This window comes from Canis lupus, chromosome X, assembly GCF_048164855.1.
Source record: "Canis lupus baileyi chromosome X, mCanLup2.hap1, whole genome shotgun sequence".
NCBI lineage: Eukaryota > Metazoa > Chordata > Mammalia > Carnivora > Canidae > Canis > Canis lupus.
In genome coordinates, this window is record NC_132876.1 from 22,921,166 (window position 1) to 22,945,588 (window position 24,423).

Genomic DNA, 24,423 nt, shown 5'->3' on the forward strand with positions numbered 1-24,423 from the left:
CCCTCTGCCTATGTCTCTGCCTCTCTCTCTCTCTCTCTCTCTCTGTGTGTGTGTGTGACTATCATAAAAAAAAGACACTGTAAATACATAGTTAAGATATGTAGTATGTTAAAAGACACTAAGTGCTATGGGAGAAAAAGAAAGCAGAGAAAAGAGATAGGGAGATTTTGTGGGGGGGCTGCTGCAAGTTCAAATAGTGTAGCCAGGGAAAAGTTCTCTGAGAAGGGGACATTTAAGTAAGGACCTTCTGAAGGAGGTGAGAGAGCAAGTCATGCATCTATCTGGGGAAAGATCATTCTAGGTGGAAAGTGCAGCCAGTACTAAGATCGCGGACATGTTCAAGTAACAGCAAGGAGACCACTGGGGCTGGTGCAGAATGAACAAGGGGGAGTAGCAGGACATGCAGGGGTTGGGAGATGGTGAGACAAATGATTGTATAAGATCTAGTGAGCCCTTGTAATGACTTTGGCTTTTGTTCTGAGGGAGATGATGTGTTAGAAAAGTCTCCTTCTTCCCTCCTGTATGTCTCCTTTACTCTCACTCTACTGTCACATTTGCAACACTTTTGACACCAGGTGTGTGGGTTTTTTCCCCCCTATAACAAGGAATTTTCTGTCATACCAGCTGGGTGTCCTACAATTTAATTCAATTCTGACAATATCTACCTGGAGATAGCAGTAGGTCCCACAGGTTAAGGACTCAATCCCACAAGATGGTTCCCCCCATCCCACTGCAGATGCCGGTGGCAAGTTCAGGTTGTCACCTGTGCTTCAGACTGACTCCTTATAAATCTGAGGTTCCCATGACCCTCTCCTGGGGTTTGGTTAGTTTGTTACAGCAGCTCATGGAACTCAGGGAGACACTTAACTTAGGTTGATCTAAGGTTATTAAAGGATACCCTAAAGGATACAGATGAACAGCCAGAAAGAGATGACATGTCTACATAGGGCAGGATCTGGGAGGGTCCCGAGTGTAGGAGCTCCTGTCCTTATGGAGCTGGAGTGTGTCAGCCTCCTGGCATATGGATGTGTTCACCAACCAGGAAGCTCTCCGAATCCCATACTTCTGGGACTTTTTTGGAGGTTTCATCTTGTAGGCATGATCAATCATTAACTCCATTTCCAGCTCTTCTCCCTTCTCTTGATGAAGATGGGGCTGAAAATTCCAAGCTTCTAATCATGGTTTGATCTTGCTGGTGACCAGCCCCCATCCAGTAATCATCCAAGAGCCCACTTAGAGTTGCTTCATTAGAACAAAAGATGCTTCTATCTTCCAGGAAATTACAAGGGTTTCAGGAGCCCTATGTCAGGAATCAGGGTCAAAGACCAAACATTAGAGCTAAACATGCTGTAGTACTCTTACCACTTAGGAATTTACAAGGGTTTTAGCTCTGTGCCACACATGAACTGGGGAGCAGAGACCAATATATATATTTTTCCTATTATTTCACAGATGGGAAGCCATTGGATAAGCTTTGGGTGGAAGGTCTGGGTTAATGTTTAAAAGAATCTCTCTAGGGACGCCTGGATGGTGCAGTCAGTGAAGCATCTGAATCTTGGTTTTGGCTTAGGTCATGATCTCAGGGTCCTTAGATCAAGTCCTGAGTTGGTCTGCATGCTCACACAGAGTCTGCTTGAGATTCTCTCTCTCTCTGCCCCGTCCCTACCCCACGATCTCTCTCCCTCTCTAAAATAAATACTTAAAAAAAGGGATCCCTGGGTGGCGCAGCGGTTTGGCGCCTGCCTTTGGCCCGGGGCATGATCCTGGAGACCCGGGATCGAATCCCACGTCGGGCTCCCGGTGCATGGAGCCTGCTTCTCCCTCTGCCTGTGTCTCTGCCTCTCTGTCTCCCTCTGTGTGACTATCATGAATAAATAAATAAAATCTTTAAAATAAATAAATAAATAAATACTTAAAAAAAAAAAAAGAATCTCTCTAGCTGCTGTGTTAATAATAGACCAAATGGGGGAAAGATAGAAATGGGGAGATCAGTAAGGGGAGTATTCCAATGATCCCTTTTCTCTAAATGATATGTGGATACTGCCCATCAGGGTTTACCAGCTCTAAACATCATCTAGTGACTTGCTGCTCTAATAGGTGGGATTTTGCTCACTTACACAGCAGCACCACTACTCTCTTCCTCCAAATACATGGCTCTTATTCACTCTCTTTAGTTCCTCTACTTAGTATACCTCTCCAGAGACAACGATTCTAATGTGTATCTTTTTGTTTGTATGTCTTCCTGGCTATCTTTCTGCCTTTATAGAAGACTTTTAAACTCTTAAAACTCTTTTTTGTTCCATCTTCTACAGATAGTATTTCTTGATTCTGCACTTTCTAAAACTGAAGTATTAGCCTTTACAGCAATTTTCCATTTCCCCTAATTTTGTCTACTCTCCAATTTCTATATGCTATTTTTTTACATTGTTTGTTAACATTTACTTTATACTTTGTAATCACAGTTAAGTTTTCTGTTATTTGCCTCTAGACTGGATCCCCCAAATTGAAAACCAATAAGGATAGTGTTTATGTTATTATGACTATATAAATATATATCTGTGTAAAGCCAAGGGATGGGCCTTGATTACATTTTCTTCTTTGTAGTTGCAATGTTACAACCTCCATTGCTTGCTCTATATAATTCCGTTCCAGTTGCCTTAATTGTTGGAAAATAGCATTTTAAACAGTTTTATATGTTCCTTGAATTTCTGATTGCCATGTATGTATGTATGTATGTATGTATGTATTTCTGCTATGGGTAGATTAAACATATGCCTTCTTTATCGTATCTCTATTTTCCAGTTTCTTTCTCATTTTGTTTATTGCTCAAAATAAATTCTATTCTCCTTAAGGCCCACTTCCTGTGTTAGTTTGAACCATTTCTTCATGTTTGACCCATGGACTTCTTGTACAGCTTTTGTTTTCCCTGGGATTTCTTTACTGCTCCTTTTGGATTTATTTCTTGCATTCTGTGCCTTTATTGTATCCTTAATTTTCCTAGCTCTTAATCATATCATCGCTTTTGCTGATTGCCCTTTTTCCTGGAGTCCTCCTATGTTCTGTATGGCATTTTTCCTGAGCTGATCAGCTCCCAAATCAGCCTTAGTTCTGTGTATTCTGTCAACACCTTTCCCTTCATTTTTTACATATATTGTCATCTGATGCCCCTTTTCTTTGGTATGTGCTTATACCTTTTAAATCCCTTCACTATAATTCTAATGGTGTCTTAGGAGGGAGAGCAGATAAATGCATGTGGTCATTCTGACATATTGAACAAATACAGAGCCTTATTAAAATACCTTTTTAAATCTTAATTTTTAAGTTCTAAAATTATGTTTCTCGTAATTAATTCAGACATTAAAGTGTATAAAATAAAACTTAAAAGTTTGTTCACCACTCTCACTCCCCAGAAGTGACTAATGTTTAGTAAATATCCTTCCATACTTTAAAAATATGCATATACAAAATCATATACATATACACAAGATAAATTCTTTTGTTTGATAGGAGTTGGATTTTATAAACATTTAGATAATGGGTTTTTAAACTTAATATATTAGGCATATTTGCGTATCAGCACATAGATACTTAATTCTTTTAATTTTAATTTTTTTGAGTGGGGGAGGAGTAGGAGGATAGAGAGAATCTCATGGTTAGCATGGCACCCTATGTGGCGCTCGATCCCACTACCCTGAGGTCATGGCCTGAGCCGAAATCAAGAGTCAGATACTTAACTGACTGAGCCACTCAGGTGCCCCGATACTTAGATTTTATTTTATTTTTATTTTTTCAATACTTAGATTTTAATGTATAATTTGATTAAAATATATACACATACAGCAAGGCAATGGTCTGTTCTTTTCTGTATATATGCTATATCTCATTATTTTTAATAGCTGCATAGTACTGCTATACAATAAAGAATTTTTTGTTTGCTAACTTTTGCAATTACAAGCAATGCTATAGTAAACATTTGGAACATATATCTTTGGACTTTGGCACTAGTATTTCTTTTTTAAGATTTTTTATTTATTTGAGAGAGAGAGAGAGTGAGAGAGAGAGAATGAGTGGGGGTTGGTGAGCAGGAGAGGGAGAAGCAGACTTCCCCACCAAGCAGGGAGCCTGACATGGGGCTTGATCCCAGGACACTGAGATTATGACTTGAACTGAAGGCAGGTGTTTAACTGACTGAGCCGCCCAGGCACCCCTGTGTTATTTCTGTCTCTCTTTTTTTTTTTTTTCTGTCTCTCTTTTAAAAAATATTTTATTTATTTATTTATGAGAGACACACACAGAGAGAGGCAGAGACACAGGCAGAGGAAGAAGCAGGCTCCCTGCAGGGAGCCAGATGTGGGACTCGATCCCGGGACTCCAGGATTATGCCCTGAGCCAAAGGCAGACGCTCAACCACTGAGCCACCCAGGCGTCCCCCCTGTGTTATTTCTTGATAGAAGTACGTTTGTTGGGTCAATGGCTATGAAATGTAAAAACATTGATACTCCTAAATAGCCCTACTGAAAAAAATAGCTAATTTACTCTTCTACTAACAGTATTTGAGAGGGTACAAACTTTTGAGGCAAGCTTTCCTTAAAAGGTTGGAGGCTCTGCTGTGCATAGTTGAGAACTGGACTCTGCACTGTTTTTTATTTATATTTAATGACTTCACATGAGCTGTTCTTTTCTGTCTTTGAATATTTCAAGTTCCTTAGAGCCTGGGATCATGTCATATACTTCTTTGGTATTTCCTATAGTGCTTAGTATAGGCTGGGAGGACTGTGGGTGCTCAGTACATACTTAATGATTGACTGATAAGCCAGTTTATATTTTGGGCTACACAATCCCTCGAGGTCAGCTCCTGGAATGATAAGGCTGGGCAGAGTCAGAGACCAGGGTTGTGCCGGGTCAGTATCAGATGCTCTCACCTAGATATCAAGTTTAGATATCTAAGGAACCTAGATAGGAACCTAGGAACCTAGGTTAGTCTTAAAGCACCTAGCTTAGTTCCTGGCTCTTATGAGTTCTTAATAAGTGGTCTTTCTTGGTGCGAGAGTAGTCTTAGGGCTAGTGTTGAGGGTTCAAGCATAGCACCTAAAACCATTCAGGCTGGAGTCAGAAATCCACAGTTCAGAGATGAAACAAAATTGAGAACCAGCAGGAGCAGACAGGTATCAGTGATAGAAACAGAGGCTCGGTTTGAGTTCAGTTGCATTGTAATATCACCCTCCCTGCCACTCCAGGCATTTTCTGGGGATGAGGGCTTTCTGTATGTTTGGCTTTCATGCAGTGGTATCTTCCAGGTGTTTTTCAGTGTCTGACAGGAGCCAACAATCCCAGCACAGTGCTATGAATACAGGAGGTATGTAATGAAAGAGATTCCATTGATCACTCACCTGTTGAAATGGATATGATGGCAATGTTGAGGATTCACTTGAGACAATGGTGCTATAGAGCAGCCATTAGGCCAGAACAAGATTACTGCCCAAGCTTTTCCTAATCAGGGACTAGGGTGCCCCTGGGATTGGGAAACCAAGAGGTCAGGCAGATAAGGATTAACTTCAGTGACAAATTTAGAGGCTCTGAAAATATGAGGGTACATGGATGACACAGGTTCAACAAAGTGAAGAATGGGTTTCCTTCTTCTGACCTTTCTACCCTTAGTCAGCAGTGTAGATAAAGGAGGGAGATGGGGTGTAGTTGCATATAGTAAAGCAGTTACATATAGTCATCATCATAACATATAGTGTTGATTGTGTTTCTCCTATGTGCCAGACGTTTCTTGCATATTATCTCTAATCTCCTTTATAATTCCATGAAATAGGTATTAGCTCTATTTTACAGAAGTTTATATAAGCTACTAAGAGCCAAAATTTGAATCCAGGTCTATTTGGCCATAAAGCTTTTGTGCCTTCTGCTATACACACCATTCTGCCTCTTCTATGTCAGTGATAGCAGCCCAGGCCTCAGGGAAATAGCTGCTGCCTAAGAGCTAGTTGGTTATGTGTGGGCAGAGTGTCTCATGGTTCTTTCTTTTACTCATCAATTCATGGTACAAATATATATTAATTTATAGCCAAAGAGTTGGGAAAGGAGTGCAGGTCAGGTAGGTGGAGTGGGAAGGGACACAAGGGTGGGGAGGAGGGTTGGAACTTGAGAAGATGGAGCAAACGAAAAGGGTCATCATGAGCTAGAATGCAGGATGAAGGCTGATTTGGGGGGGTCTGTTCTTACATGCAGTGCTAAATGGGTCTTTGGGTGTTTGCAGAAGAAACACCTGGAGCAAAACTAACAGGCAAGCTGCAGCCCACTGGCAGCACTCAGGCCAGCATTTTATCCCTACACATCCACAAACACATACTATCATGGGAGCCATAAATATGGAGACAGATATCTTTAAAGAGGCATACCAAAATGTATAGTATACCACACAACAGAAGGTGATTGCAGTGGTGTTTCTAGTGCTCATCATGTGCCTGTAACTCTCCTTGAAGGGAACCAGTGCTCATTTGGATACATAAAATCTGGGAGGTTTGTTGGGAAGAGAAGAGAAAAAAGAAACCATCTCATTTTATAGTCACAATTTACTTGTGTGTGTGCGTTAAGACTTTCAGGGTTATATAAACTGATGTAAGTACATAGAAGGAAGTGCTATGGAATATTTGTTCATATAAATCTTCCTCATGTTTCTTTTAGTGGTAAACACAAGCAATAACAGATAATAATAAAACAAGCCTGACCTACATAGCCACTTAATCCCGGAGGGATGTGACCCATACCAGGGAGGGGCAGGGCCCAGAAATGTGTTGCTGTGACACATTGATTCCAGGACTCCCTGGGCTTCACCTACATCTGAGATATGGACAAAGTATGTTTGGAAGCTGCAGAGATTTATCTTTGACTGGGATGGCAGCTGGGACAAACATGCTATTCCTAAGGGCATCTTGTGTACACTAGCTGAGGAATCCAGGGGTTTTATGGAGCCAAGGGAAGTTCTTCTCTGTTCCATACCAAGTGTATGCAATACCAGCACCCTCCAGGATTCAAAGAGGGTAGAATTGGAGACAATGATACTACCAATCATGCAGGTTATAGGGAATAAAGCAATGATTATAATCAGTATGAGTGCTAAGGAACAATAGAAGCTTTATAAAGACATACTTTACCCTAAAATTAATTATAACACATCTCTCTCATAAGAGAATTACCTAGTGATTTTTCAATCCTTTTAAATTTTTGATTGAAGGGTGGTGCCATGAAAGTGTCAAATGTAATTATCATTACATAGTTTTTTTCTTCATATCATGTGGGACCCAAATACTATAAAGGAGAAATAGTTTCTGACCATGTATGTGGTCCTTCAACTAACACACACAAAAATTGTCTTGGGAAGAGCTTTGGCAGTCTCCTGCATATTAATTGCAAATATTCTCACTCTAGAGAAACTTTATTCAAGCTCAGGAAAATGGCTGGCAACCTAGGCACTGTCCCCAGCAGTGTGACGGGTAAGGAGAGGCCACTTTCAGCCCTTTCTCATATTTCCCCTTATATTTGGAAGTAAGGAACTATACTAGTAGAAGCAGATATGGTATCTTTTAAAGTCCGCTGTATAATAGTGATGCCCTGGTTCTCAACTGTTTTTCCCACACCCACCTCGAACTTCCAAAGGATGAGGCTCACTGGGATCAGCAGTGGCTCATTGTGGCTGTAGCTGCAGAAGGGAGAGGCCGAAGGAAAGAATCAATGTGGTTGGTGGGTGGGGATTCTGCCTTGTATCCCCGCCCCCCTCCAGTTATCTAAAGCTCTCCAAAGCGAACAGTAATTTGCAACCTTCTTGGCAATCTTACCTCATTACCGAACTGGAAGAATTTAAGTCCTGTCAGTAGAGTTTCTGTAACTTCATCACCATCAATTATTTGTTTTCAGTGCTGCAAAATGATTGCATGTTCCTGGGGACAGTTCTCCCTTTCAAGTTCCTTTTTATGTTTGTTTGTTTTGTTCCGGAAACCTTAGAGATGCAGGCCAGGGTGACTGGGACAGAGGTGAGGTCCCTAAACTACTGAATGGGACTTGGGAGGCAGAGGACTTGTTTTTATGCTGATAAAGAGTAAAATCGCAAGTTGATTTCATGCACGTAGGGCCAAAGGGGCCCAGGGCGGACCTAGTATGGGGTGAGCACCCGGATCTATGAGCCAGTGTTGCTTCAGTGTCTCACCGTGTGTGTGTGGCGGGGGGAGGTTGGTAGCCCATCCCTCCTTGTCCCATCTGCACTACCCTTAACCTCCGTCTCTGTGTAACTCTAACAGTAGAAAGCGACGCTTCTCACATTGGCGCTCGGACCCCAAAGGGAGGCTGGCAGTGGCTTGGCAGGTGGGCACGAAGCCGGGAGATGGGTGGGGGAGTGGGGCGGAGGCAGCGTCGAGTGGCATTCGGGATAGCCAATGGTAGTTTGGGGCAGGGGTGGCAGGGGCGGAGGCGCTGAGGCCGAGCAGCCAATGGCGGGCGAGCAACTACTGGAACGACCTGGTGACGTGAGGAGCGTTCCATTCGGCCAGCGGTGGGCGGTTGCCACAGCTGGTTTAGGGCCCCGACCATTGGGGCCCCTTGTCAGGAGGAGGCAGCCTCCGGGCTGGGAAGGAGAAGTCGCTGCCACCTCTGGCAGCTGACGTGGTCCCCTGGGACGGTCCACTTCCTGCCCTCAGTCCCGGCCGAGTTCGGTCTCCCGGGTTCAGGTAACGAGGGGTGGGGGTTGGGGTCTCCTGGGCTCGGCCGCATGGTGGGCTGCCAGCCCCTTCGCTGCTCCGGGCCGTGCGGACGTCGGCAGCTGCCCTTCTCATCTGGGCAGCCGCCGAGCCCCTGGCCGCGGGTGACTACACGTGGCGGGGCGTGTGTGAGTGTGTACGAGCGTGTGGAGGTGGCGCGCGTCCCAACCTGCCTGGGGCGGTGGTCCGCTGCGTGGCGGAGGCAGGGCTGGCCTCCCGAGGCCGCGCCCGCCGCCCGCCGCCCGCCGCCCGCCCCGGACTCGGGCCTCCGGTTCCCGGCTGGTGAGCCGGTCGCTGGCTCTCGACGGATTTTGATCTTTGTTCTCCCAGGGCCCGGCTCCCCTTCCTGGTCTCTCTTCCCCCGCTGGGCCGGTTTATCTGGAGGAGATTGTTTTCCAGGTTAGTTTTACACAAAGGAAGTGTTCTCTGCACCTCTGGTGCTCCCTCCCCTTGGCCAAGCCTTCTTGCTTTCTCATTTCCCTGCTCATCTCCTGGTCTCTATTTGGACCCTTGCCCTCTCCAGCCCGGAATGATTTTGGGTTGGTTGTTTCTCATCAGTCAGGCAGTCTGCAGGCTTCCACCTCATTCTTGCCAGCGTGGGGCATGTGGTTTCAGTAAATAGAGGCCACAGCACCACACCTGAGAGGAGAAGGTGGGCAGTGGCTGAAAAAGGCTGGGCCGGGGGGGGGGTGGGGGGGGGGGGTGGGGGGGGTGGGGTTCAGGATGCCGAGTAGGGATGGCACTTATGAAATGTCCCAGAAAGCAAGCACCTTTATGACTTTTCTTAGCTGCTGCCATGTCCACTCCACCACCCCCACCCCCACCCCTAACCATTCCAGAACCTCTCCTGCTTAAGTCAGCCTTTCACCTATGGGTCTGTGATGTGGTTTCATTAAGATTCCCACAAATGTTAGGCTAGACTGTCAAGATTGATTCATTTCCCGGACTCAGGAAGTTACAGAGGGTTTGATTAGGGGAAATCTGTTTTGAGTAAATACAACCTGGATATGTGTACAGAGTGTCCAGAACCTCCTAGCCCTGCCAGAGGGTGATTTGTTCCCGGGTGTGATTCATATTTGAGTGGCTAATTGAAGAAAGAAGGTGAAGTGGAGGAGGGGAGGGAATAGCTCCTTAGGGACACAAACTCTACTATTGTTTTTAGAGTCCTCTTACTGATGATTATAGAACAGTGGTATAGTGGAAAGTGCCCTGAACTGGAAGTCAGCAGACGTATTTTCTTGGCTTAGCTTTGCAGCTGTGTGACCCTGGACAAGTTACTTCCTCTCTTTGGTCTTAACTTTACTCACTTCCAAAATAAAGTAATTGGGGTTATCACCCATAAAATCCCTTCTAGTTCCAAAGTTCTATGATGATCAAATCATCAGTATTATATTGGAAGCATAGGGATTTATTTAAGAAGGTATGCTAGCCCCCCTCTTTTTTTTGAGGACCTTTAACCTTTTCTCCTTTGCTAACACAGATTAGAAATAAACTTTTCCCACTTCCCTACCCCTACCCCTTCAGGCAGTGCTCATCTTTCCACCTCTGGGAAAGGAGGATTGAACTGCATTTTCTTGTTCCTGCCTCATTTTTTTTACCTTTTGTGCTTTTTCTTAGGCCTAGAAATTGGACTTTTGATGATGTTTGACCCTGCGGCAGCAATAGCAGGCATCGTGATTTCAAACCTGGGCTCAGCTTCTGTTTCTTCCCTCTTGTAATCACAAAGCCCATTTTGGACCAGGAATTCCAGTCATGTCTGTGATGGTGGTGAGAAAGAAGGTGACACGGAAATGGGAGAAGCTCCCAGGCAGGAACACCTTCTGCTGTGATGGGCGAGTCATGATGGCCCGGCAAAAGGGCATCTTCTATTTGACCCTCTTCCTCATCCTGGGGACATGTACACTCTTCTTCGCCTTCGAGTGAGTTTCCATTGAATAGAGTTGCCTGATTATGGTTACTTTGGGTCTAGGGGAAGAACTCTCTTTCTGGGAAGTTTGTGGATGGTCCTTGGATGGCACTATCCTCTTGAGCAATGTCCTTAGATCATGCTGACTGAATTCATTTCTTTGTGCTTATAGCAGAGTCCATGCTTCCTAAAAAGGCCAAGACCTTTGACCCCAATTTTATAGCACTGATTTGGGACTATCCCTGGCACATTTGGGAAAAAAGGAATTTCTTTGTTATTAGCCTCTCCTTTTCAGTGGTCTCCTTAGGCACTTAGTGACAGAATCCCTCTTCCCCACCCCATCTGGGCCTAAGGGTAGCCCTCATGGTCATTACTCTGTACCACAAAACTCACCTATTCTGTTACTCTGGGTCCTATTTCCTTAGGGCTCAGCTCTCTGCTAGCTATTAAATTGAAAAGCTAATTACTGGGGACCTGCAGACCAGTTTCAGCCTCAAATGTGCTACAAACTCGCTGAATGTGTGGCACATATGTGCTTATTAAATGTGAGTTTCACTCAAGATCACTCAACATAAACAACTCCGTATTCTCTGTGAGCCTGATACCAGCCTTGGAGTTATTTTTTTTTTCTGTGATGTAATAGCTAGTACTAGAGTCACTGTTTGAATCCTGTATAGGTCACTGCTCTAGGGAGGTGGCCAGTTGGATTCTAGGGTACTATGGCATGACTACTGGGTGTGCTGAGAATGCTATATACTTGAGGGATGGGAGCAATGCTAATTTTGAGATTATTATGAGAGCCCCGGGGAGCCAAGAGGTGTGTGTACAGACTGTAAGCCACACCTGGTATGAGCCTGCTATAGTTCATATACTAGAGTGACCTGGAAATGGAGCTCCCATGCTGGGGCGTGGCCATGAGAGGGAGGAGGGGGCTCCTCAGCCAGCCTTTGTGGGTAATTAAAATGAGCTTTGCTCTCCTGGAGCTCATTTTTGCCCTTCTTCTGTGAGGGCTCCAGGCCTTCCCGGTGCATCAAGAGTGATTTTTTAAGGCTGCTTTGCCAGACTTTTTGATGGTTGCAGCTGGCTTGGATAACAGCAGGGGGAGGGGGGCAGTTTATAACAGGGCTAGGAAAGGAAGGTCAGAGAGGATCTTTGTCAAAGGCACTTTTGCTGCTGCTGTTGCTGCCGACTTTGTGAAGTATTTGGCAAAGTCAGGTTGGTGATGGCTTCTTAGTTGCTTCCCAGTCTGAGGTTTATGGTGGAGTGTGTGTGTGTGTGTGTCTGTGTGTGTACTTGTGTGTGGTCCATGTGAGAGCATGTGCAGTCAGGCAGGCATATGTGTACTGTTAAAAAAAATGTTTCCCCTGTCACTCTTCAAGGTTTTTTTTCTTTATTCCTGCCTTGCTTCTTTTTGAAGTGCAGAGCCGAACTCTACTCTCTGTCATTCTCCCTCTCTTTCAGTCTTTCCCCTGCTGAAACACTAGCTCTTTTTGCCACCACACCCTTCCATCCTAGAGTTAAATTTTTGTGGTTGGAACCATTTAAAACAGAGATGAGATTTGTTTCCAGGCCCTGAGTGATCTGGTAATTCTGGGCCCAGGCAACCTCTGGTTTGGCTGTCCAGGGGAATTTGAAATTTGGAGCTGTTTGGCATTTGGCCCTCTTTGTATCTGGGAGCCAGACAGAGTCTGATTCGGATCTGTCCCACTTGGGCCCCAAAGGCCTCTGAGCAAAACTGCCTGTGGGATGAAGCTTATAATTAGCCAAGTTACTGTTTGACGGAGGCAGGTTGAATTTTCTACTAAAATGACTTTCCCCCCCAAGTTACTTCTTGTGCTTTGCCCTCAGATATGAGGGGTGAGGTTGTTTGTGAACTGCCATGAGTTCCAGCTGTCTGTGTGATAGAGCAATTTTTTAAAAAAAGATTTTATTTCTTTATTTATTTGAGAGAGAGAGAGAGAGAAAGCTGGGTGAAGAGCAGAGCAAGAGGGACAAGCTGACTCTATGCTGAGTGTGAAGCCCAACACAGGGCTTGATCCCATAGCCCTGAGATCATGACCTGAGTCAATCAATCAATCAATCAAGAGTCCAGTGCTTAATCAACAGAGCCACTCAGATAGAATAATTATGTTTGAGGGTAGGGCTGGGGGAAGGAGAATGGAGAGGGGAAGAAAGAAGGAAGTTAACAGGTTAGCGAATGAGTGGAATGGGAAAGCATAAATCTAACCAAAGGAGAGAGGACCCTGGCGATAAATCCTTTTTATTGAGGGTAGTGAAATCTGTTTGTGCACATGCGTGTGTGTTTGTATGTGTGCGCATATGTGTTTGCCTGGGTCTGTCATATATAGACACACAGAGACTCTAGGTGGTGGCTGCCTTATGACTAGCCAGTGACAAGCTGTACAAAGGACAGCAGCATGCCTCTGAAGCATGAAATCTCTTTCTGGTCGACCTTTTCCTTTGGAGTATAATTCACTACCAACCACACAGTGTGGGGGTAGGACTTGGGGGGCAGAATGTGGGCCCCTTGGTTAGTATTAAAGCTTAGGAAGACGTCAGGAAATCAGCTGATCTAATCTCCTGTCTTTAGGCAGGTGATGGCATCTGAACCACCAGTGACAGAGGGCTGTCTGTTTTCATCCTCAAATTGTCTAGGGGTGTGGATTGCACATCCTCTGCCTGCTGCACTTTTGCCTTGGGGAAGTCGAGATCTTGCTGCACATCTGGACCTGCATTTCCATAATAGGGTCTTGCCTGCAGCAGGTGCTTAGGAACAAGTGCAAGTTGATTTATAGCTGCCCACGGCACAGCCCTGGGTCAGCCAGATGGCTTGAGGAATCTGGTCAGGCACGCGGGCACCCCTTGATGAAAACATGCAATGTTAGTAGTGCCAGTGGTATCTTTTTGTTTTTGGATTTTGCCTTCACACGTTTCGACTTCTCAGAGGAGGGACCTATAATTTTGAGTGGACAGAGAGTAGGTTGAATACATAAAATGAGAAAAGTTTGTCTCTTTAGGAGCTAGTTAGCTCTGTATTGTTATAAGTGTTTCCAAAGATACTGGGTGGCCATCTCTCAGGGCTGCTGTCACAAAGTGAATTCTTGCTGGGAATGGGAAATTGGACTAGATTATCACTAAGCCTCATGCACCCCTGAGAGTCTGAAATTCTGTATAACCATTATGTTTGTCTGGAAGATTCAAATACACACCCTGAAAAGGGAAGGATAGATTACCAGTAGATAGCTGTATTTAAATATATTCCATATTTAAATGTAATTATATCTATGTTAAATGTATTGACTTTAAAAGCAACATGAAAATTATGCAGTGCTTTAAAAAAAGATTTCCTAAAAACATAAATAAAAATAAAAGAGGATTTTCTAATTTATTTTTAGGGTGAGGTATTTAGATGTGAGTGCGTGTGCCAGTTTCAGCTTTGACCACATGAACCATTCTCAGTCTTTTCTGCCCAAACCCTGTCTAGCTTGCATGAACACGTTGCCACTAGCTTGGCTGGTAATGTCAGGACATTCTAGTGGAATGACGCTGACAACTGTGAGATGTCCAGCTACTCAAAGACTATTGTGGTATTTGGTCAAAGTCAACTTCCTGATAAAGCTTGGAGGAAGGAACACATTCACTGTCTTCTAGAGTTGGCTTCCTAGCTGTTTCTTTTAATTTTATGACCAGATTACTGGTGGGGTCAAGGTACCCAGACTTTTCTTGTGGCAAGGATGACTGTGTGACTCTTGACCCCCTCTTGACACAAAAGCAGTTTGTGTCAATGATCAGTGCTTATGCCTCCTTGTGCTGTGTGTAGAGGAAATTGTATCAAGGTACTATCAGACCTTGTTGGACTGACCTTCACAGGTGCTTTTGATGTGCAGAGGAGTCATTGAATTGGATAAACTGAAAAAAGCCTTGTAGTGCTGCCTAGTAATTGACCCACTCCTAGCCTATCCAAATTCTACCTCTGTTTCAAGTCCCTTCTTGAGTCTTCCTTCATGAAACCTTTCCAGTAACTTCTGCATTTGTAAGACTAGTTGTACATACTGCTCATTTAACACATCATCATAGGACAGTTCTTAGATTTCTAAGTTCTATGATAATTACACTTTGAGCTCTTTCAATGTCAGGGACTATCTTTTATGTCTATGTAGCCCCAATAGTGCCCTCTACCAGACCTAACAGAGTAGGTGGTCAATAAATGTAACTGAATTCATACATTCTGGATACACTTAAAATATAACAATCTTGACTCACAGAATCATAGAATGGTAGAACTAGAAGGGGCCTTGGAGACTATCTCCATCCTTGTGCAGGTGAGGAAACTAGGCCCACAGAAGAGAGGTCCCTTTATCAGATTAGTCAGCCAGCCAATGCCTCTGTATGACACTGCTTTTCATCTCATTATTACCTTTTGGGTGTGAAATCCTGAAGACATTTAGATTTATTAAAGCGAACATAGTGCCAAATGCTAGACCAGCATATTCTGGGTTCTTTCTAGCTAGTGATTGTGTTTCCTAGTGGCATCTAGGTTATTTGGGCCTCCCCAGCTCATGCTCCTAGGAAATGAAGGCATCTTTGTAGAAAACTAATAGCATTCTGGCATGGCATTCTGGTAGCCTTGCAGGAACAGAGAAGCCCATCTTTAAGTGTGAACCTAGAAAGGAAGCTTTGTGACTTAGGACAGATCATCACCTCTGTGGCTACTCATAGTCCCTGCTGCCCCAATGAGGATGGCTTGGAGAAAAATTAAGCAGTGTGTGTTCCCTACCTCATTACCATGCAGGTGATCCTAATCCTGATGAGAAGAGCACCATATCCCTGCAGATATGTGGGAGAGAAAAGGCAATCTGACAACACAAAGTTACCAGGTTTAAAGAAACACAGTTATGTAGACCAAAGCCAAACTGACACAGCAGAATGTTTGTGTCTGTAGTACCAAGGTCCAGGTTCCTGAAGTTACTTAGATGAGATTGGGAAGAGGAAAAAGTGACTTTATTATGATCTCTAACCAAGAAAACATTCTCTGGAAAATTTTTCTGTGGAGATTCTGTCTTGTACTTTACCTAGCTCAAGATTCTGTGTATGACTTGGCTAACCAAAGGCAGTTTTAGAAAGTCACAGTTGCCTCTCTGATATCAATCTGTTATAGTGTGTAGCTAAGTTCAACTTCCTGATAAAGCACGTTCCCTGGAGAAGGGTTGGGTTATGTCTTCTGAACAGTATGCTTTCCTTCCTTTGCAGTTCTGTCATTCAGAATTTATCTATATATTTTCAGCCTCTACTACCTTTTGTGGTAATGAGTTTCACACTGTCAGTCTCTATTGAATGCATCTCCCATCTTTTTAAAAAAAATTTATTTATTTACTTTAGAGAAAGAGAGGATATAAGTGGGAGAGGCAGAGGGTGAGAGAGAGAGAGTCTCAAGCAGACTCTATGCTGAGCATGGAGCCTCATGTGGGGCTCGATCCCAGGACCCTGAGATACTGACCTGAGCTGAAATCCAAGAGTTGAAGGCTTAATGGACTGTGCCACCCAGGCACCCCTTCCATCTTTTGAGAACGAGTCTTAATTTAGTATAGTGATCTATTTTGGGAAAAGTGAGCCCAAAGAACAGGGATGTCCCCCAGCATGCTGACATCAGTTGAGATGTTTATCGAGGGAGAGAAGAGACTTCCTAAATCTTCTTCCTCAGAGATGCCTGAGCTGGTATTGTGTTTAAGAACAAAAGAGACACCTTATGCCTTTTGCAATAGCAAGAAGCTAGTGAATTCAGGATAATTAGGGGGATATTTCTGGAATGGAGCAATGAGAACGCAAGAACCTTATGATGATGATTAGATAAGGCCAGTTAATGGAAGGCCTTAGAATACTGGCTTGTGGGGTTTGGGGATTCATATAATAAGCAGCAGGGATTTGTTCTAAGTTTTTGAGCAGGAGTACATTATAACTGAAATTTGTTATTTGATATACTTGAAATTTGTTGTTTTTGTTATAATTGAAAGTGAAATTTGCTATTATCACTGTGATTTAGCAACTACCTAACAAGTTTGCCTAGATAGAGATTTTGGCCCTCCTCAGTGAGAGGATGGCTCATTGCCTCAGAATTGAAAATGTCCCTGTTTGGTTAATTTTCCCCATTACTACTGGAGCAAAATAGGCTTATGCATCTTCCTCTGACCTTCACATAGCAGTCAATCTGGAGGCTGATTTTAAATTATGTTTTTAGTGTTCAAGGAAACTTTTTCCCTATAAGCAGACTCTTGAGTGTCATCAGAAGACCCTTGAGCCAGCCTTATAGGTGATTCTACATGTTTACTATGCTTTAAAGGTAAGTAGTATGTAAGAGAACAGAAAACTGTCCATATGAGTGAAGACTTATAGTAAAGGCTTATTACTATTATGTGGGACAAGGGCCATCGTAGGGCTCTAACCTTGGGCCCTTTCTGCTGTTCCAAGCACAGCTCTTTCTTAAAGCCACCCTTAACAGCTGCCATAGGAGCAGTTTTAAGCAGCCATCAGCTTCCCACGAGAGCTCTTCTCTGACCACTTATAGTCTTTAGAGTCTGAATCACCCTCCTAACACTTGATTATTGGTCTTATCTTCTTCTCTAGCTGTTTCATATGTTAGTTATGTTTTCCTAACAAAATTAACTCCTATTTTCTCTTGTTCTTCATTTGTTAGACCCACAGCACTTGTTGGCGGATTGATTGCACTGAGCTATTAGGGAGACTTAGAGGTAGAGTATTTTAAAGAACACCATTCCGTGCTCCTAGTCTGTGAGGCAGAGCCCTGCTATGGAATCTGTCTGGTTTCTTACTAGCTCTACTCATGAATCTCTTTTGAGTTTTTTTCATCTCAATTGAAGTCTGTGTCATTATCATTGTCCCTCCAATGAACTAGCATGCTAGGGTTGGGGGATGGGACATGACACACCAGCCCAGCCTGGCACTGCTGGTTACTGCTAGACAGTACCACCATGTGGCCCATGGGACATGTGGAAGTCCAGTCATGTTACCCAGCTATGGGAGCCTGAGGCCAATCAAGAAGTTGGTAGAAGGTGGCTTAAAATAATGATATCTCTTCAGGTGGCATAAATGAATACTTAGTAGGGACATGGTTGAGTTTAAAAAATTAAAAAGGGAGAAAAGCAACTTCTAAACCTTCTGGAAGGGGGAAAGCCTCTTGGCACCTTGAAGACAAAAGAGAGTTCTGTTTTAAGAATATGGATATAATTATTCCAAGAAGTGATATAAATGGAAAATGCTAGAGGATTTCAAAAACAGTTAGCTTATATTCATGGATGACATATCCAGTCTTCCACTAAGATGAATTCGTGATTTAGGATACTCCTGACTAAAAAAAAAAAAAAAAAAAAAAAAAAAAAAGGATACTCCTGACTTTTCAGGTTGGTATTGGGAATTGCCACCAAATCTTCATGTACCCTATTCCTGTCAGAGACATCTCTAGCTTGCTGCAGTTATCAGATTAACCTAAGGGGGTATTTTTGACCATAACTATTAAAGACAGACACTATAGGTTGTAGTTAACAACAGTCTTAGCCACTGGCTCTCTAAGTTTCCTCTTACTTGGAGTGGAAAGGCCTGCTGGTCCCACATCTGCCTTCCCAGCCACACCCACTCACTAGTGACAACTGGCTGCCAATAGCCTCATCTCTGGAGAACAATACAATGGGCCTATTGTGTACTTGTTGACATACAGAATGGATTGTTTTAGCAGGTGCAGAAGATAGTCCGTGTGGAGATTACAGAGACCTTTATCCTTGATGGTGTAGTGTAATTCAAATCTAAGTTGTCCTTTGTCTGGTTAACAAGCAGGTGTTGGAATGGGACTTGGTTAATCTCGGATCCTTCATGCATGGGGGGCAACATTGATGTCTGTGTGTGTGTGTGTGTGTGTGTGTACGAGAGAAAGAGAGAGAGAAAAAGAGAGAGAGTTCTATTTTCTCTATATCTTTTTCTTGTAATAAAACAATTTAAAATCCCTTTGGTGGCCAATCAGATAGTTTTGATTTTTCTAAGTTCATTTGTTGGAGACTGTACCCCCAGAGCAATGTGAGTCCTAGAGAAATTACTTACTTGTTTTCAAGAGTGATCTTAGAAACGGGCAGTGACTAGAAAGATGGCTCTTTTCTGTTAGTGTGGTAACTTTACTTGGCTTGTTCATAAAACAGTCTTGTGTTTCTCCTGTGTCCTTTGGGTCCCTGATAGCAGAGGTGACTTTTGTTTCCAAATTCACTTCTTGATTAACTGTGCTACTGAAGGTGAAACAGTGGAAAAGAGGGGGTTCCACAAGTTAGTGAAATTCAAGGGCCTTAATTACCCTATATTTAGATTCTTTAGTTCTTCAAAATTTACCCCCTACCCTTAGCCTTTAGGGGAGGAAGTAAATCATATAAAATCAGGCTATGACCAAAGATTTTGTTAAAAACAAACAAGCAGGCAAGCAAACAAAAAGCCACAAAAATCATTTTGCAGGTTCACTACATATGTTCACCTTCAGGACAAACTGCTCAGCCTAATATAATAGTTGGTTCGCACCGGCCCCTGCAGTCATGTGTGTGGCAGGGAGGCAGAGGGAAGATCTCATATGTATTGTTTCAAAACTACAGCGAATGTACAACATGGGGTTAAATGTTTGCTCTGAGTGGACAGCAGCTTGCTTAATCCCCATGTGGATGAGGTAAGCGTTTTTTCCTTAGCTTACTTTCTCTGCTCTCCCTCTGGCCCTTGCTCATCCACTTATAGTCTGCCTCCAAGAGAAGATCTCTGTATTGAAGGAAAAAATGTGCCTCAGGAGGAAGAGAATAAAAATAGGTCAGTGATAACTCTCATCACATATTCCTATTTATTTGGTTTGAAATTCAGTTTAATGCAACAAGTATTTGTTGATAGCTTCTTTGTCCCCATACTTGTATTAAGCTCTGGGAGATAGAGAACCATGATGGTGATGTTAATAGCTGACACTTACTTAACGTTTACTATGTTTCAGGTGCAGTTCTAAGCATTTCATTTATATGCATGCATTTGATGTACACAGTGACCCTATGTAGTACTATTATTATCCTCATTTCACAGCTAAGGAGACTGAAGTTAATTAAGTCACCCAACTAGGAACTGGTGGAGCCAGAATTCAATCCCAAACATCCCCACTCCAAAAAGACAAGGTTCTTGCTCTCATGAAGTCCAGCTGGGGAGATGAGGTCAACATAGTGAAAAACAGCTAGGAAACAATGTGAAGCTCTGACAGTGAGGACGACGCTAGAGAAGGGAGAGATTAGGGCACCTTAGGAAAGGCCTATCAGAGGAGGCAAGATTTCTCTAAATCCCAGATTCTTCATTTATCAAATGGGTCTAATAGACTACCTCATAGAGTTAGTGTGAGAATTGAATGAGATAATGCATATAAAAGGCTTAGTGCAGTGCCTGGCATATGCCAAGTGCTCAGTAAGTTGTGATGTTGACAGTGATGGTGTTGATGTCTCTGGGACCTGAAAGATGAGTAGAACTGGGATATCCAGAGAGGAAGGGGAGTGGCCTTCCAGGTGAATTATGAGGAAAGAGGGGGAGCAAACATGTTGGGAAGGGGTGCCAAGGAGATACAATTTTCTTATTCCCTTGCCTAAGGTCACTAAGCACCTACTAGCAGAGCTGATCGAGGAGAGAAGAAGATGGATGTTGCAAAGACAGTCAGCAGCCCTGAAGCTTTTCACTGGCCTTGAAGCATGCCAGATGTACCCTCTGCCTGATGCTGGGACCCCGCTTCATGGATCGTACTCATTTTTCTTCCTCCTCCTTGAGCTCAGGGCTAATGCCTGATGAGAGGTCATGAAAAGCTCTAGACATTCTCAGAGTGAGAGAAACCTGTGGTAATTACCAGTCCAGGCCCAGTTGCTTCCCTGACCTTAGTGTGAGCCTTTCCCAAGGCACAGAGGAAATGTGGTTCTCAGCAGGCTGAGACTTGCTGATAAGGGGAAGTCCCCTGAGACTGTCTTCTCTAGGTTATAGGTGGCATCGATCAAGTAAGTGTTGATCTCCTACTATGTGCAGAGCCATATATTAGGAGTTATGGGTAATTCAAGAGAAGAAAAAAAACATAGGCCCTTCCCTCAAGGTCATGCTGATTTTGTTGTGAAGACAAGATTGACACGCTGGTAACAGTTTGAGGTATAGCTAATGTAGGTATAGCTAAATGTTCAATTGCCTGCTTTCTTCAGATGTCGATACCTGGCTGTCCAGCTGTCTCCTGCCATCCCTGTGTTTGCTGCCATGCTCTTCCTTTTCTCCATGGCTACACTGTTGAGGACCAGCTTCAGTGACCCAGGAGTGATCCCTCGGGCCCTCCCAGATGAAGCGGCTTTCATAGAAATGGAGATAGGTGAGTTTTCTAACCAGCTGGTGAGATGCTGTGCAGTGAGTGACTTTAATCACTAAGGGAATGGAATCATAATGGTAATTGCAGATTAAGAGTCATTTTTAGTTTTTTTCCTGCAAGATCCTGAATCTGAGATCATGACCACCCTATGATTTTGGTAAGGCAGATTTAGCAAGACTTGAAAGCTATATGCTTCATTCTTCCTTGTGTTGGGTTGTGTTTCAGGAGGGGTTTGTTACCAAAGTCCTGCTGCACTGTTCCCAAGAGGATAGGCTTTTTTACTTTTGGGGGTCATGAACTCATTGGATTTTTTAAATGAAAGCTTTAAGCCTTCTTTTCATAAAAATATTCTTATATATTTGCATATACACATAGTTTTGGTGATTTCAGGGATTCATAGATCTTTTGAAGCACATTCATAGGCCCCACCAAGAATTCCTGCTTTAAGGCAATACGCAAGGTAAGAGGAGACAGCCGTGGTGCCAGGAACCACTGAGAATTCTAGGAAGGTAAAAGAAGGTAAAGGAAGTAGTTACAGGCTCATTACAGTGCAGTTTTCAGCTCAGGGTAGGTCTCTTTGGGATAGAGATGAAGTGCTACACTAGCCAGAAGCCAGGATGGCTCCACAAATTGAAGCAGAAGATCCCAAGGGCTAGAGGCTAAAGGAGGGAATATCCTAGGAGCTCGCACTGGAAAAAAAGGCCATGATACTAGTACTAGGAGGAACTAGAAGCTCCCCAGACCAACAGCAGTGCCTGCCTAAATTGTTTGCAAGTCCAGTACCCAAGTAGCTTGAATCAGCATTGAATCCAGATAAAGTAGAAGAACGGGACCCAAAACTTGTAAGACTAGAAGGTATGCCCATGGACCACCAATCTATGGTTAGCCTTTGGATTGTTAGGGTGTTTGTTTGATTTTTGATTTTAATATTATTTTATTTAACTAGAAACACACAAACATATTAGAGTTATAATAGATATTACATTACATTTATATTTTTGAGAGAATTTACATTTGTATAATATTATCTGCCTAAGAAAATACTATGTCTCTATTTTCAGATTAAATTTTATGCCCTTGAATAACATTTTTTTTTAATGCTTTAAATCGCTCCTCAAGTTTTATTTTTTTTTTAATTTTTTTAATTTATTTATGATAGTCACAGAGAGAGAGAGAGAGAGAGAGAGAGGCAGAGACACAGGCCGAGGGAGAAGCAGGCTCCATGCACCAGGAGCCTGATGTGGGATTCGATCCCGGGTCTCCAGGATCACGCCCTGGGCCAAAGGCAGGCGCCAAACCGCTGCACCACCCAGGGATCCCGAATAACATTTTTATAGTTTTAAAATCTAGTTTCTGTATTTCTCATATTGAGTGTATTCCTTTTTTAAAAAGATTTTATTATTTATTCATGAGAGAGACAGAGAGAGGCAGAGGCACAGGCAGAGGGAGAAGCAGGCTCAATGCAGGGAGCCCAACGTGGGACTTGATCCCGGGTCTCCAGGATCAGCCCTGGGCTAAAGACAGTGCTAAACCCCTGAGCCACCCAGGCTGCCCGAGTTTATTCCTTTTTTTTTTTTAAGATTTTATTATTATTTATTTATTCATGAGAAACAGAGAGACAGCGAGGTAGAGACAAACAGAGGGAGAAACAGCCTCCATGCAGGGAGCCTGACATGGGACTCAATCCTGGGTCTCCAGGATCATGCCCTGGGCTGAAGGTGGTGCTAAACCACTGAGCTACCCAGGCTGCCCCCGAGTTTATTCCTAATGTTTATATGCATGCTATCATCAATGAAATATTTTCTCCTATTTCCATTTGATGTTTTTTCCTCCAGTTTTATCAAGATGTAATTGACACAACGTTGTGTAAGTTTACAGTGTTGATTTGGTACTCTTTTAGAAGGGTTTGAAAGCTTCCAATCTTTTGTATTTCTTTTGTTTATTTTAGCTGCATTTCCCTCTAGCTTCTTTTTTTAAAAGATTTTATTTATTTATTCATGAGAGACAGAGAGAGAGAGAGAGAGAGAGAGAGAGGCAGAGACACAGGCAGAGGAAGAAACAGGCTCCATGCAGGAAGCCCGATGTGGGACTTGATCTCGGGACTCTAGGATCACGCCCTGAGCCAAAGGCAGATGCTCAACCTTTGAGCCACCCAGGTGTCCCTCCCTCTAGCTTCATAGTGAATTTCTTTTTGAAGAATTCCAGACTGTTTTAGTTGAGCTAAGCGGACATAGGTTTGTGCACATCTGAGCTTAGGGATGGGGTGAAAGTGGAAACAGTGGCGAGAAGGCAGAGGCTGGGTGTCTTGGTGCAGCTGGAGTTCAGGGGAGACCTGGTAAAGCTGGAGTAGTTAGGAGCAAGATAGGAGGGAGAGTTGTATGTGCCATCTTTTTTCCATCTGGATGATTCTTTTATCATCCTCTTTCCATTAACATATAGAGAAACTGGTCTCTTGCATCTCACAGCAGGTGTTAGCAAGGTCAATTCTGTTTTGCCGGATCACTGGGCCTGGAGCCCAGGCTTGAGCTGTCACATTGTTGTGACTTCTCCTTTTAGTATGTTTCTCTCCATAGACGAATGCATTTTTTGCATTCATTCGTATGTTTATGTTAGTGAGTTTTTGTCAACTTACGTTCATCCCAGTTCTGGGTATGCTCTGTGCCTGGGGGCTGAGGGGCAGAAGATGACATTGTGATTCCCTTGAATCATAGCGCCTCATGGGGAAGATGAACCATGAACCCTGTCTCACAGGTGTCTTCATGTAAAGCACATGCAAAGGAATATTAAGGTGGCATGATGGTACTTATATCATTCTCTAATGAATAGCTATCCCCATTCTTTTAAAACTTGTGATGCACTGTTATTGTTTGATTTCACAGCATCCACCCCACTCTGCAAAAAAAGGAAAAAAGTTCCATATGGCAGATATTTTTAAAATCAAAGTGAATTGAAAAATTATTCTGTTTTTAGAATTATCCTGCATATCTAGGATGCAACGAGACAGGCATTCTCATATGCTGCAGATGGATGGGCGTGCAAATTGATACTGTCTGGAAAGCATTTTGGCAATAAGCAATATGGGCTTTAAGGATTCATACCCTTTGACCCAGTAATTCCACTCTACTTAGAGTTTATTTAAGGGAAATAATCAGTTATACAAATTACTGTAGAAGGATTTTCAGTACATCATTTTTTTCTTTTTTAATATGGGCCTGGCTATTTTAATGCTGGCAACTTCATCTATTACTGCTCAGACTTCAACATGCTTTCCTTTTTTTCCTTTATGTTTTAGAAATTAACTTTAAAGCATGTATATATTCTTTTTTAAGATTTTACTTATTAGAGAGAGTGAGTGAGTG

General features: G+C 43.2%; 1 protein-coding gene across 3 annotated transcripts in view; it reads left to right on the top strand.

The window, feature by feature from the left end:
- The window catches only part of ZDHHC9 (zDHHC palmitoyltransferase 9), an 86,588-nt gene that overhangs the window by 45,687 nt on the left and 16,478 nt on the right, over positions 1-24,423 (top strand). The window contains exons 1-4 of one of the 3 annotated variants that reach the window (XM_072816401.1): positions 8,538-8,726; positions 9,087-9,155; positions 10,374-10,675; positions 20,907-21,067. In XM_072816401.1, coding sequence (XP_072672502.1) covers positions 10,509-10,675; positions 20,907-21,067 — 328 coding nt within the window. In that variant the 5' untranslated portion in view covers positions 8,538-8,726; positions 9,087-9,155; positions 10,374-10,508. Of the gene's footprint in view, positions 1-8,519; positions 8,727-9,086; positions 9,156-10,373; positions 10,676-20,906; positions 21,068-24,423 lie in introns of those variants that run through there. The other 2 variants (XM_072816402.1, XM_072816403.1) reach the window with 2 other exon arrangements.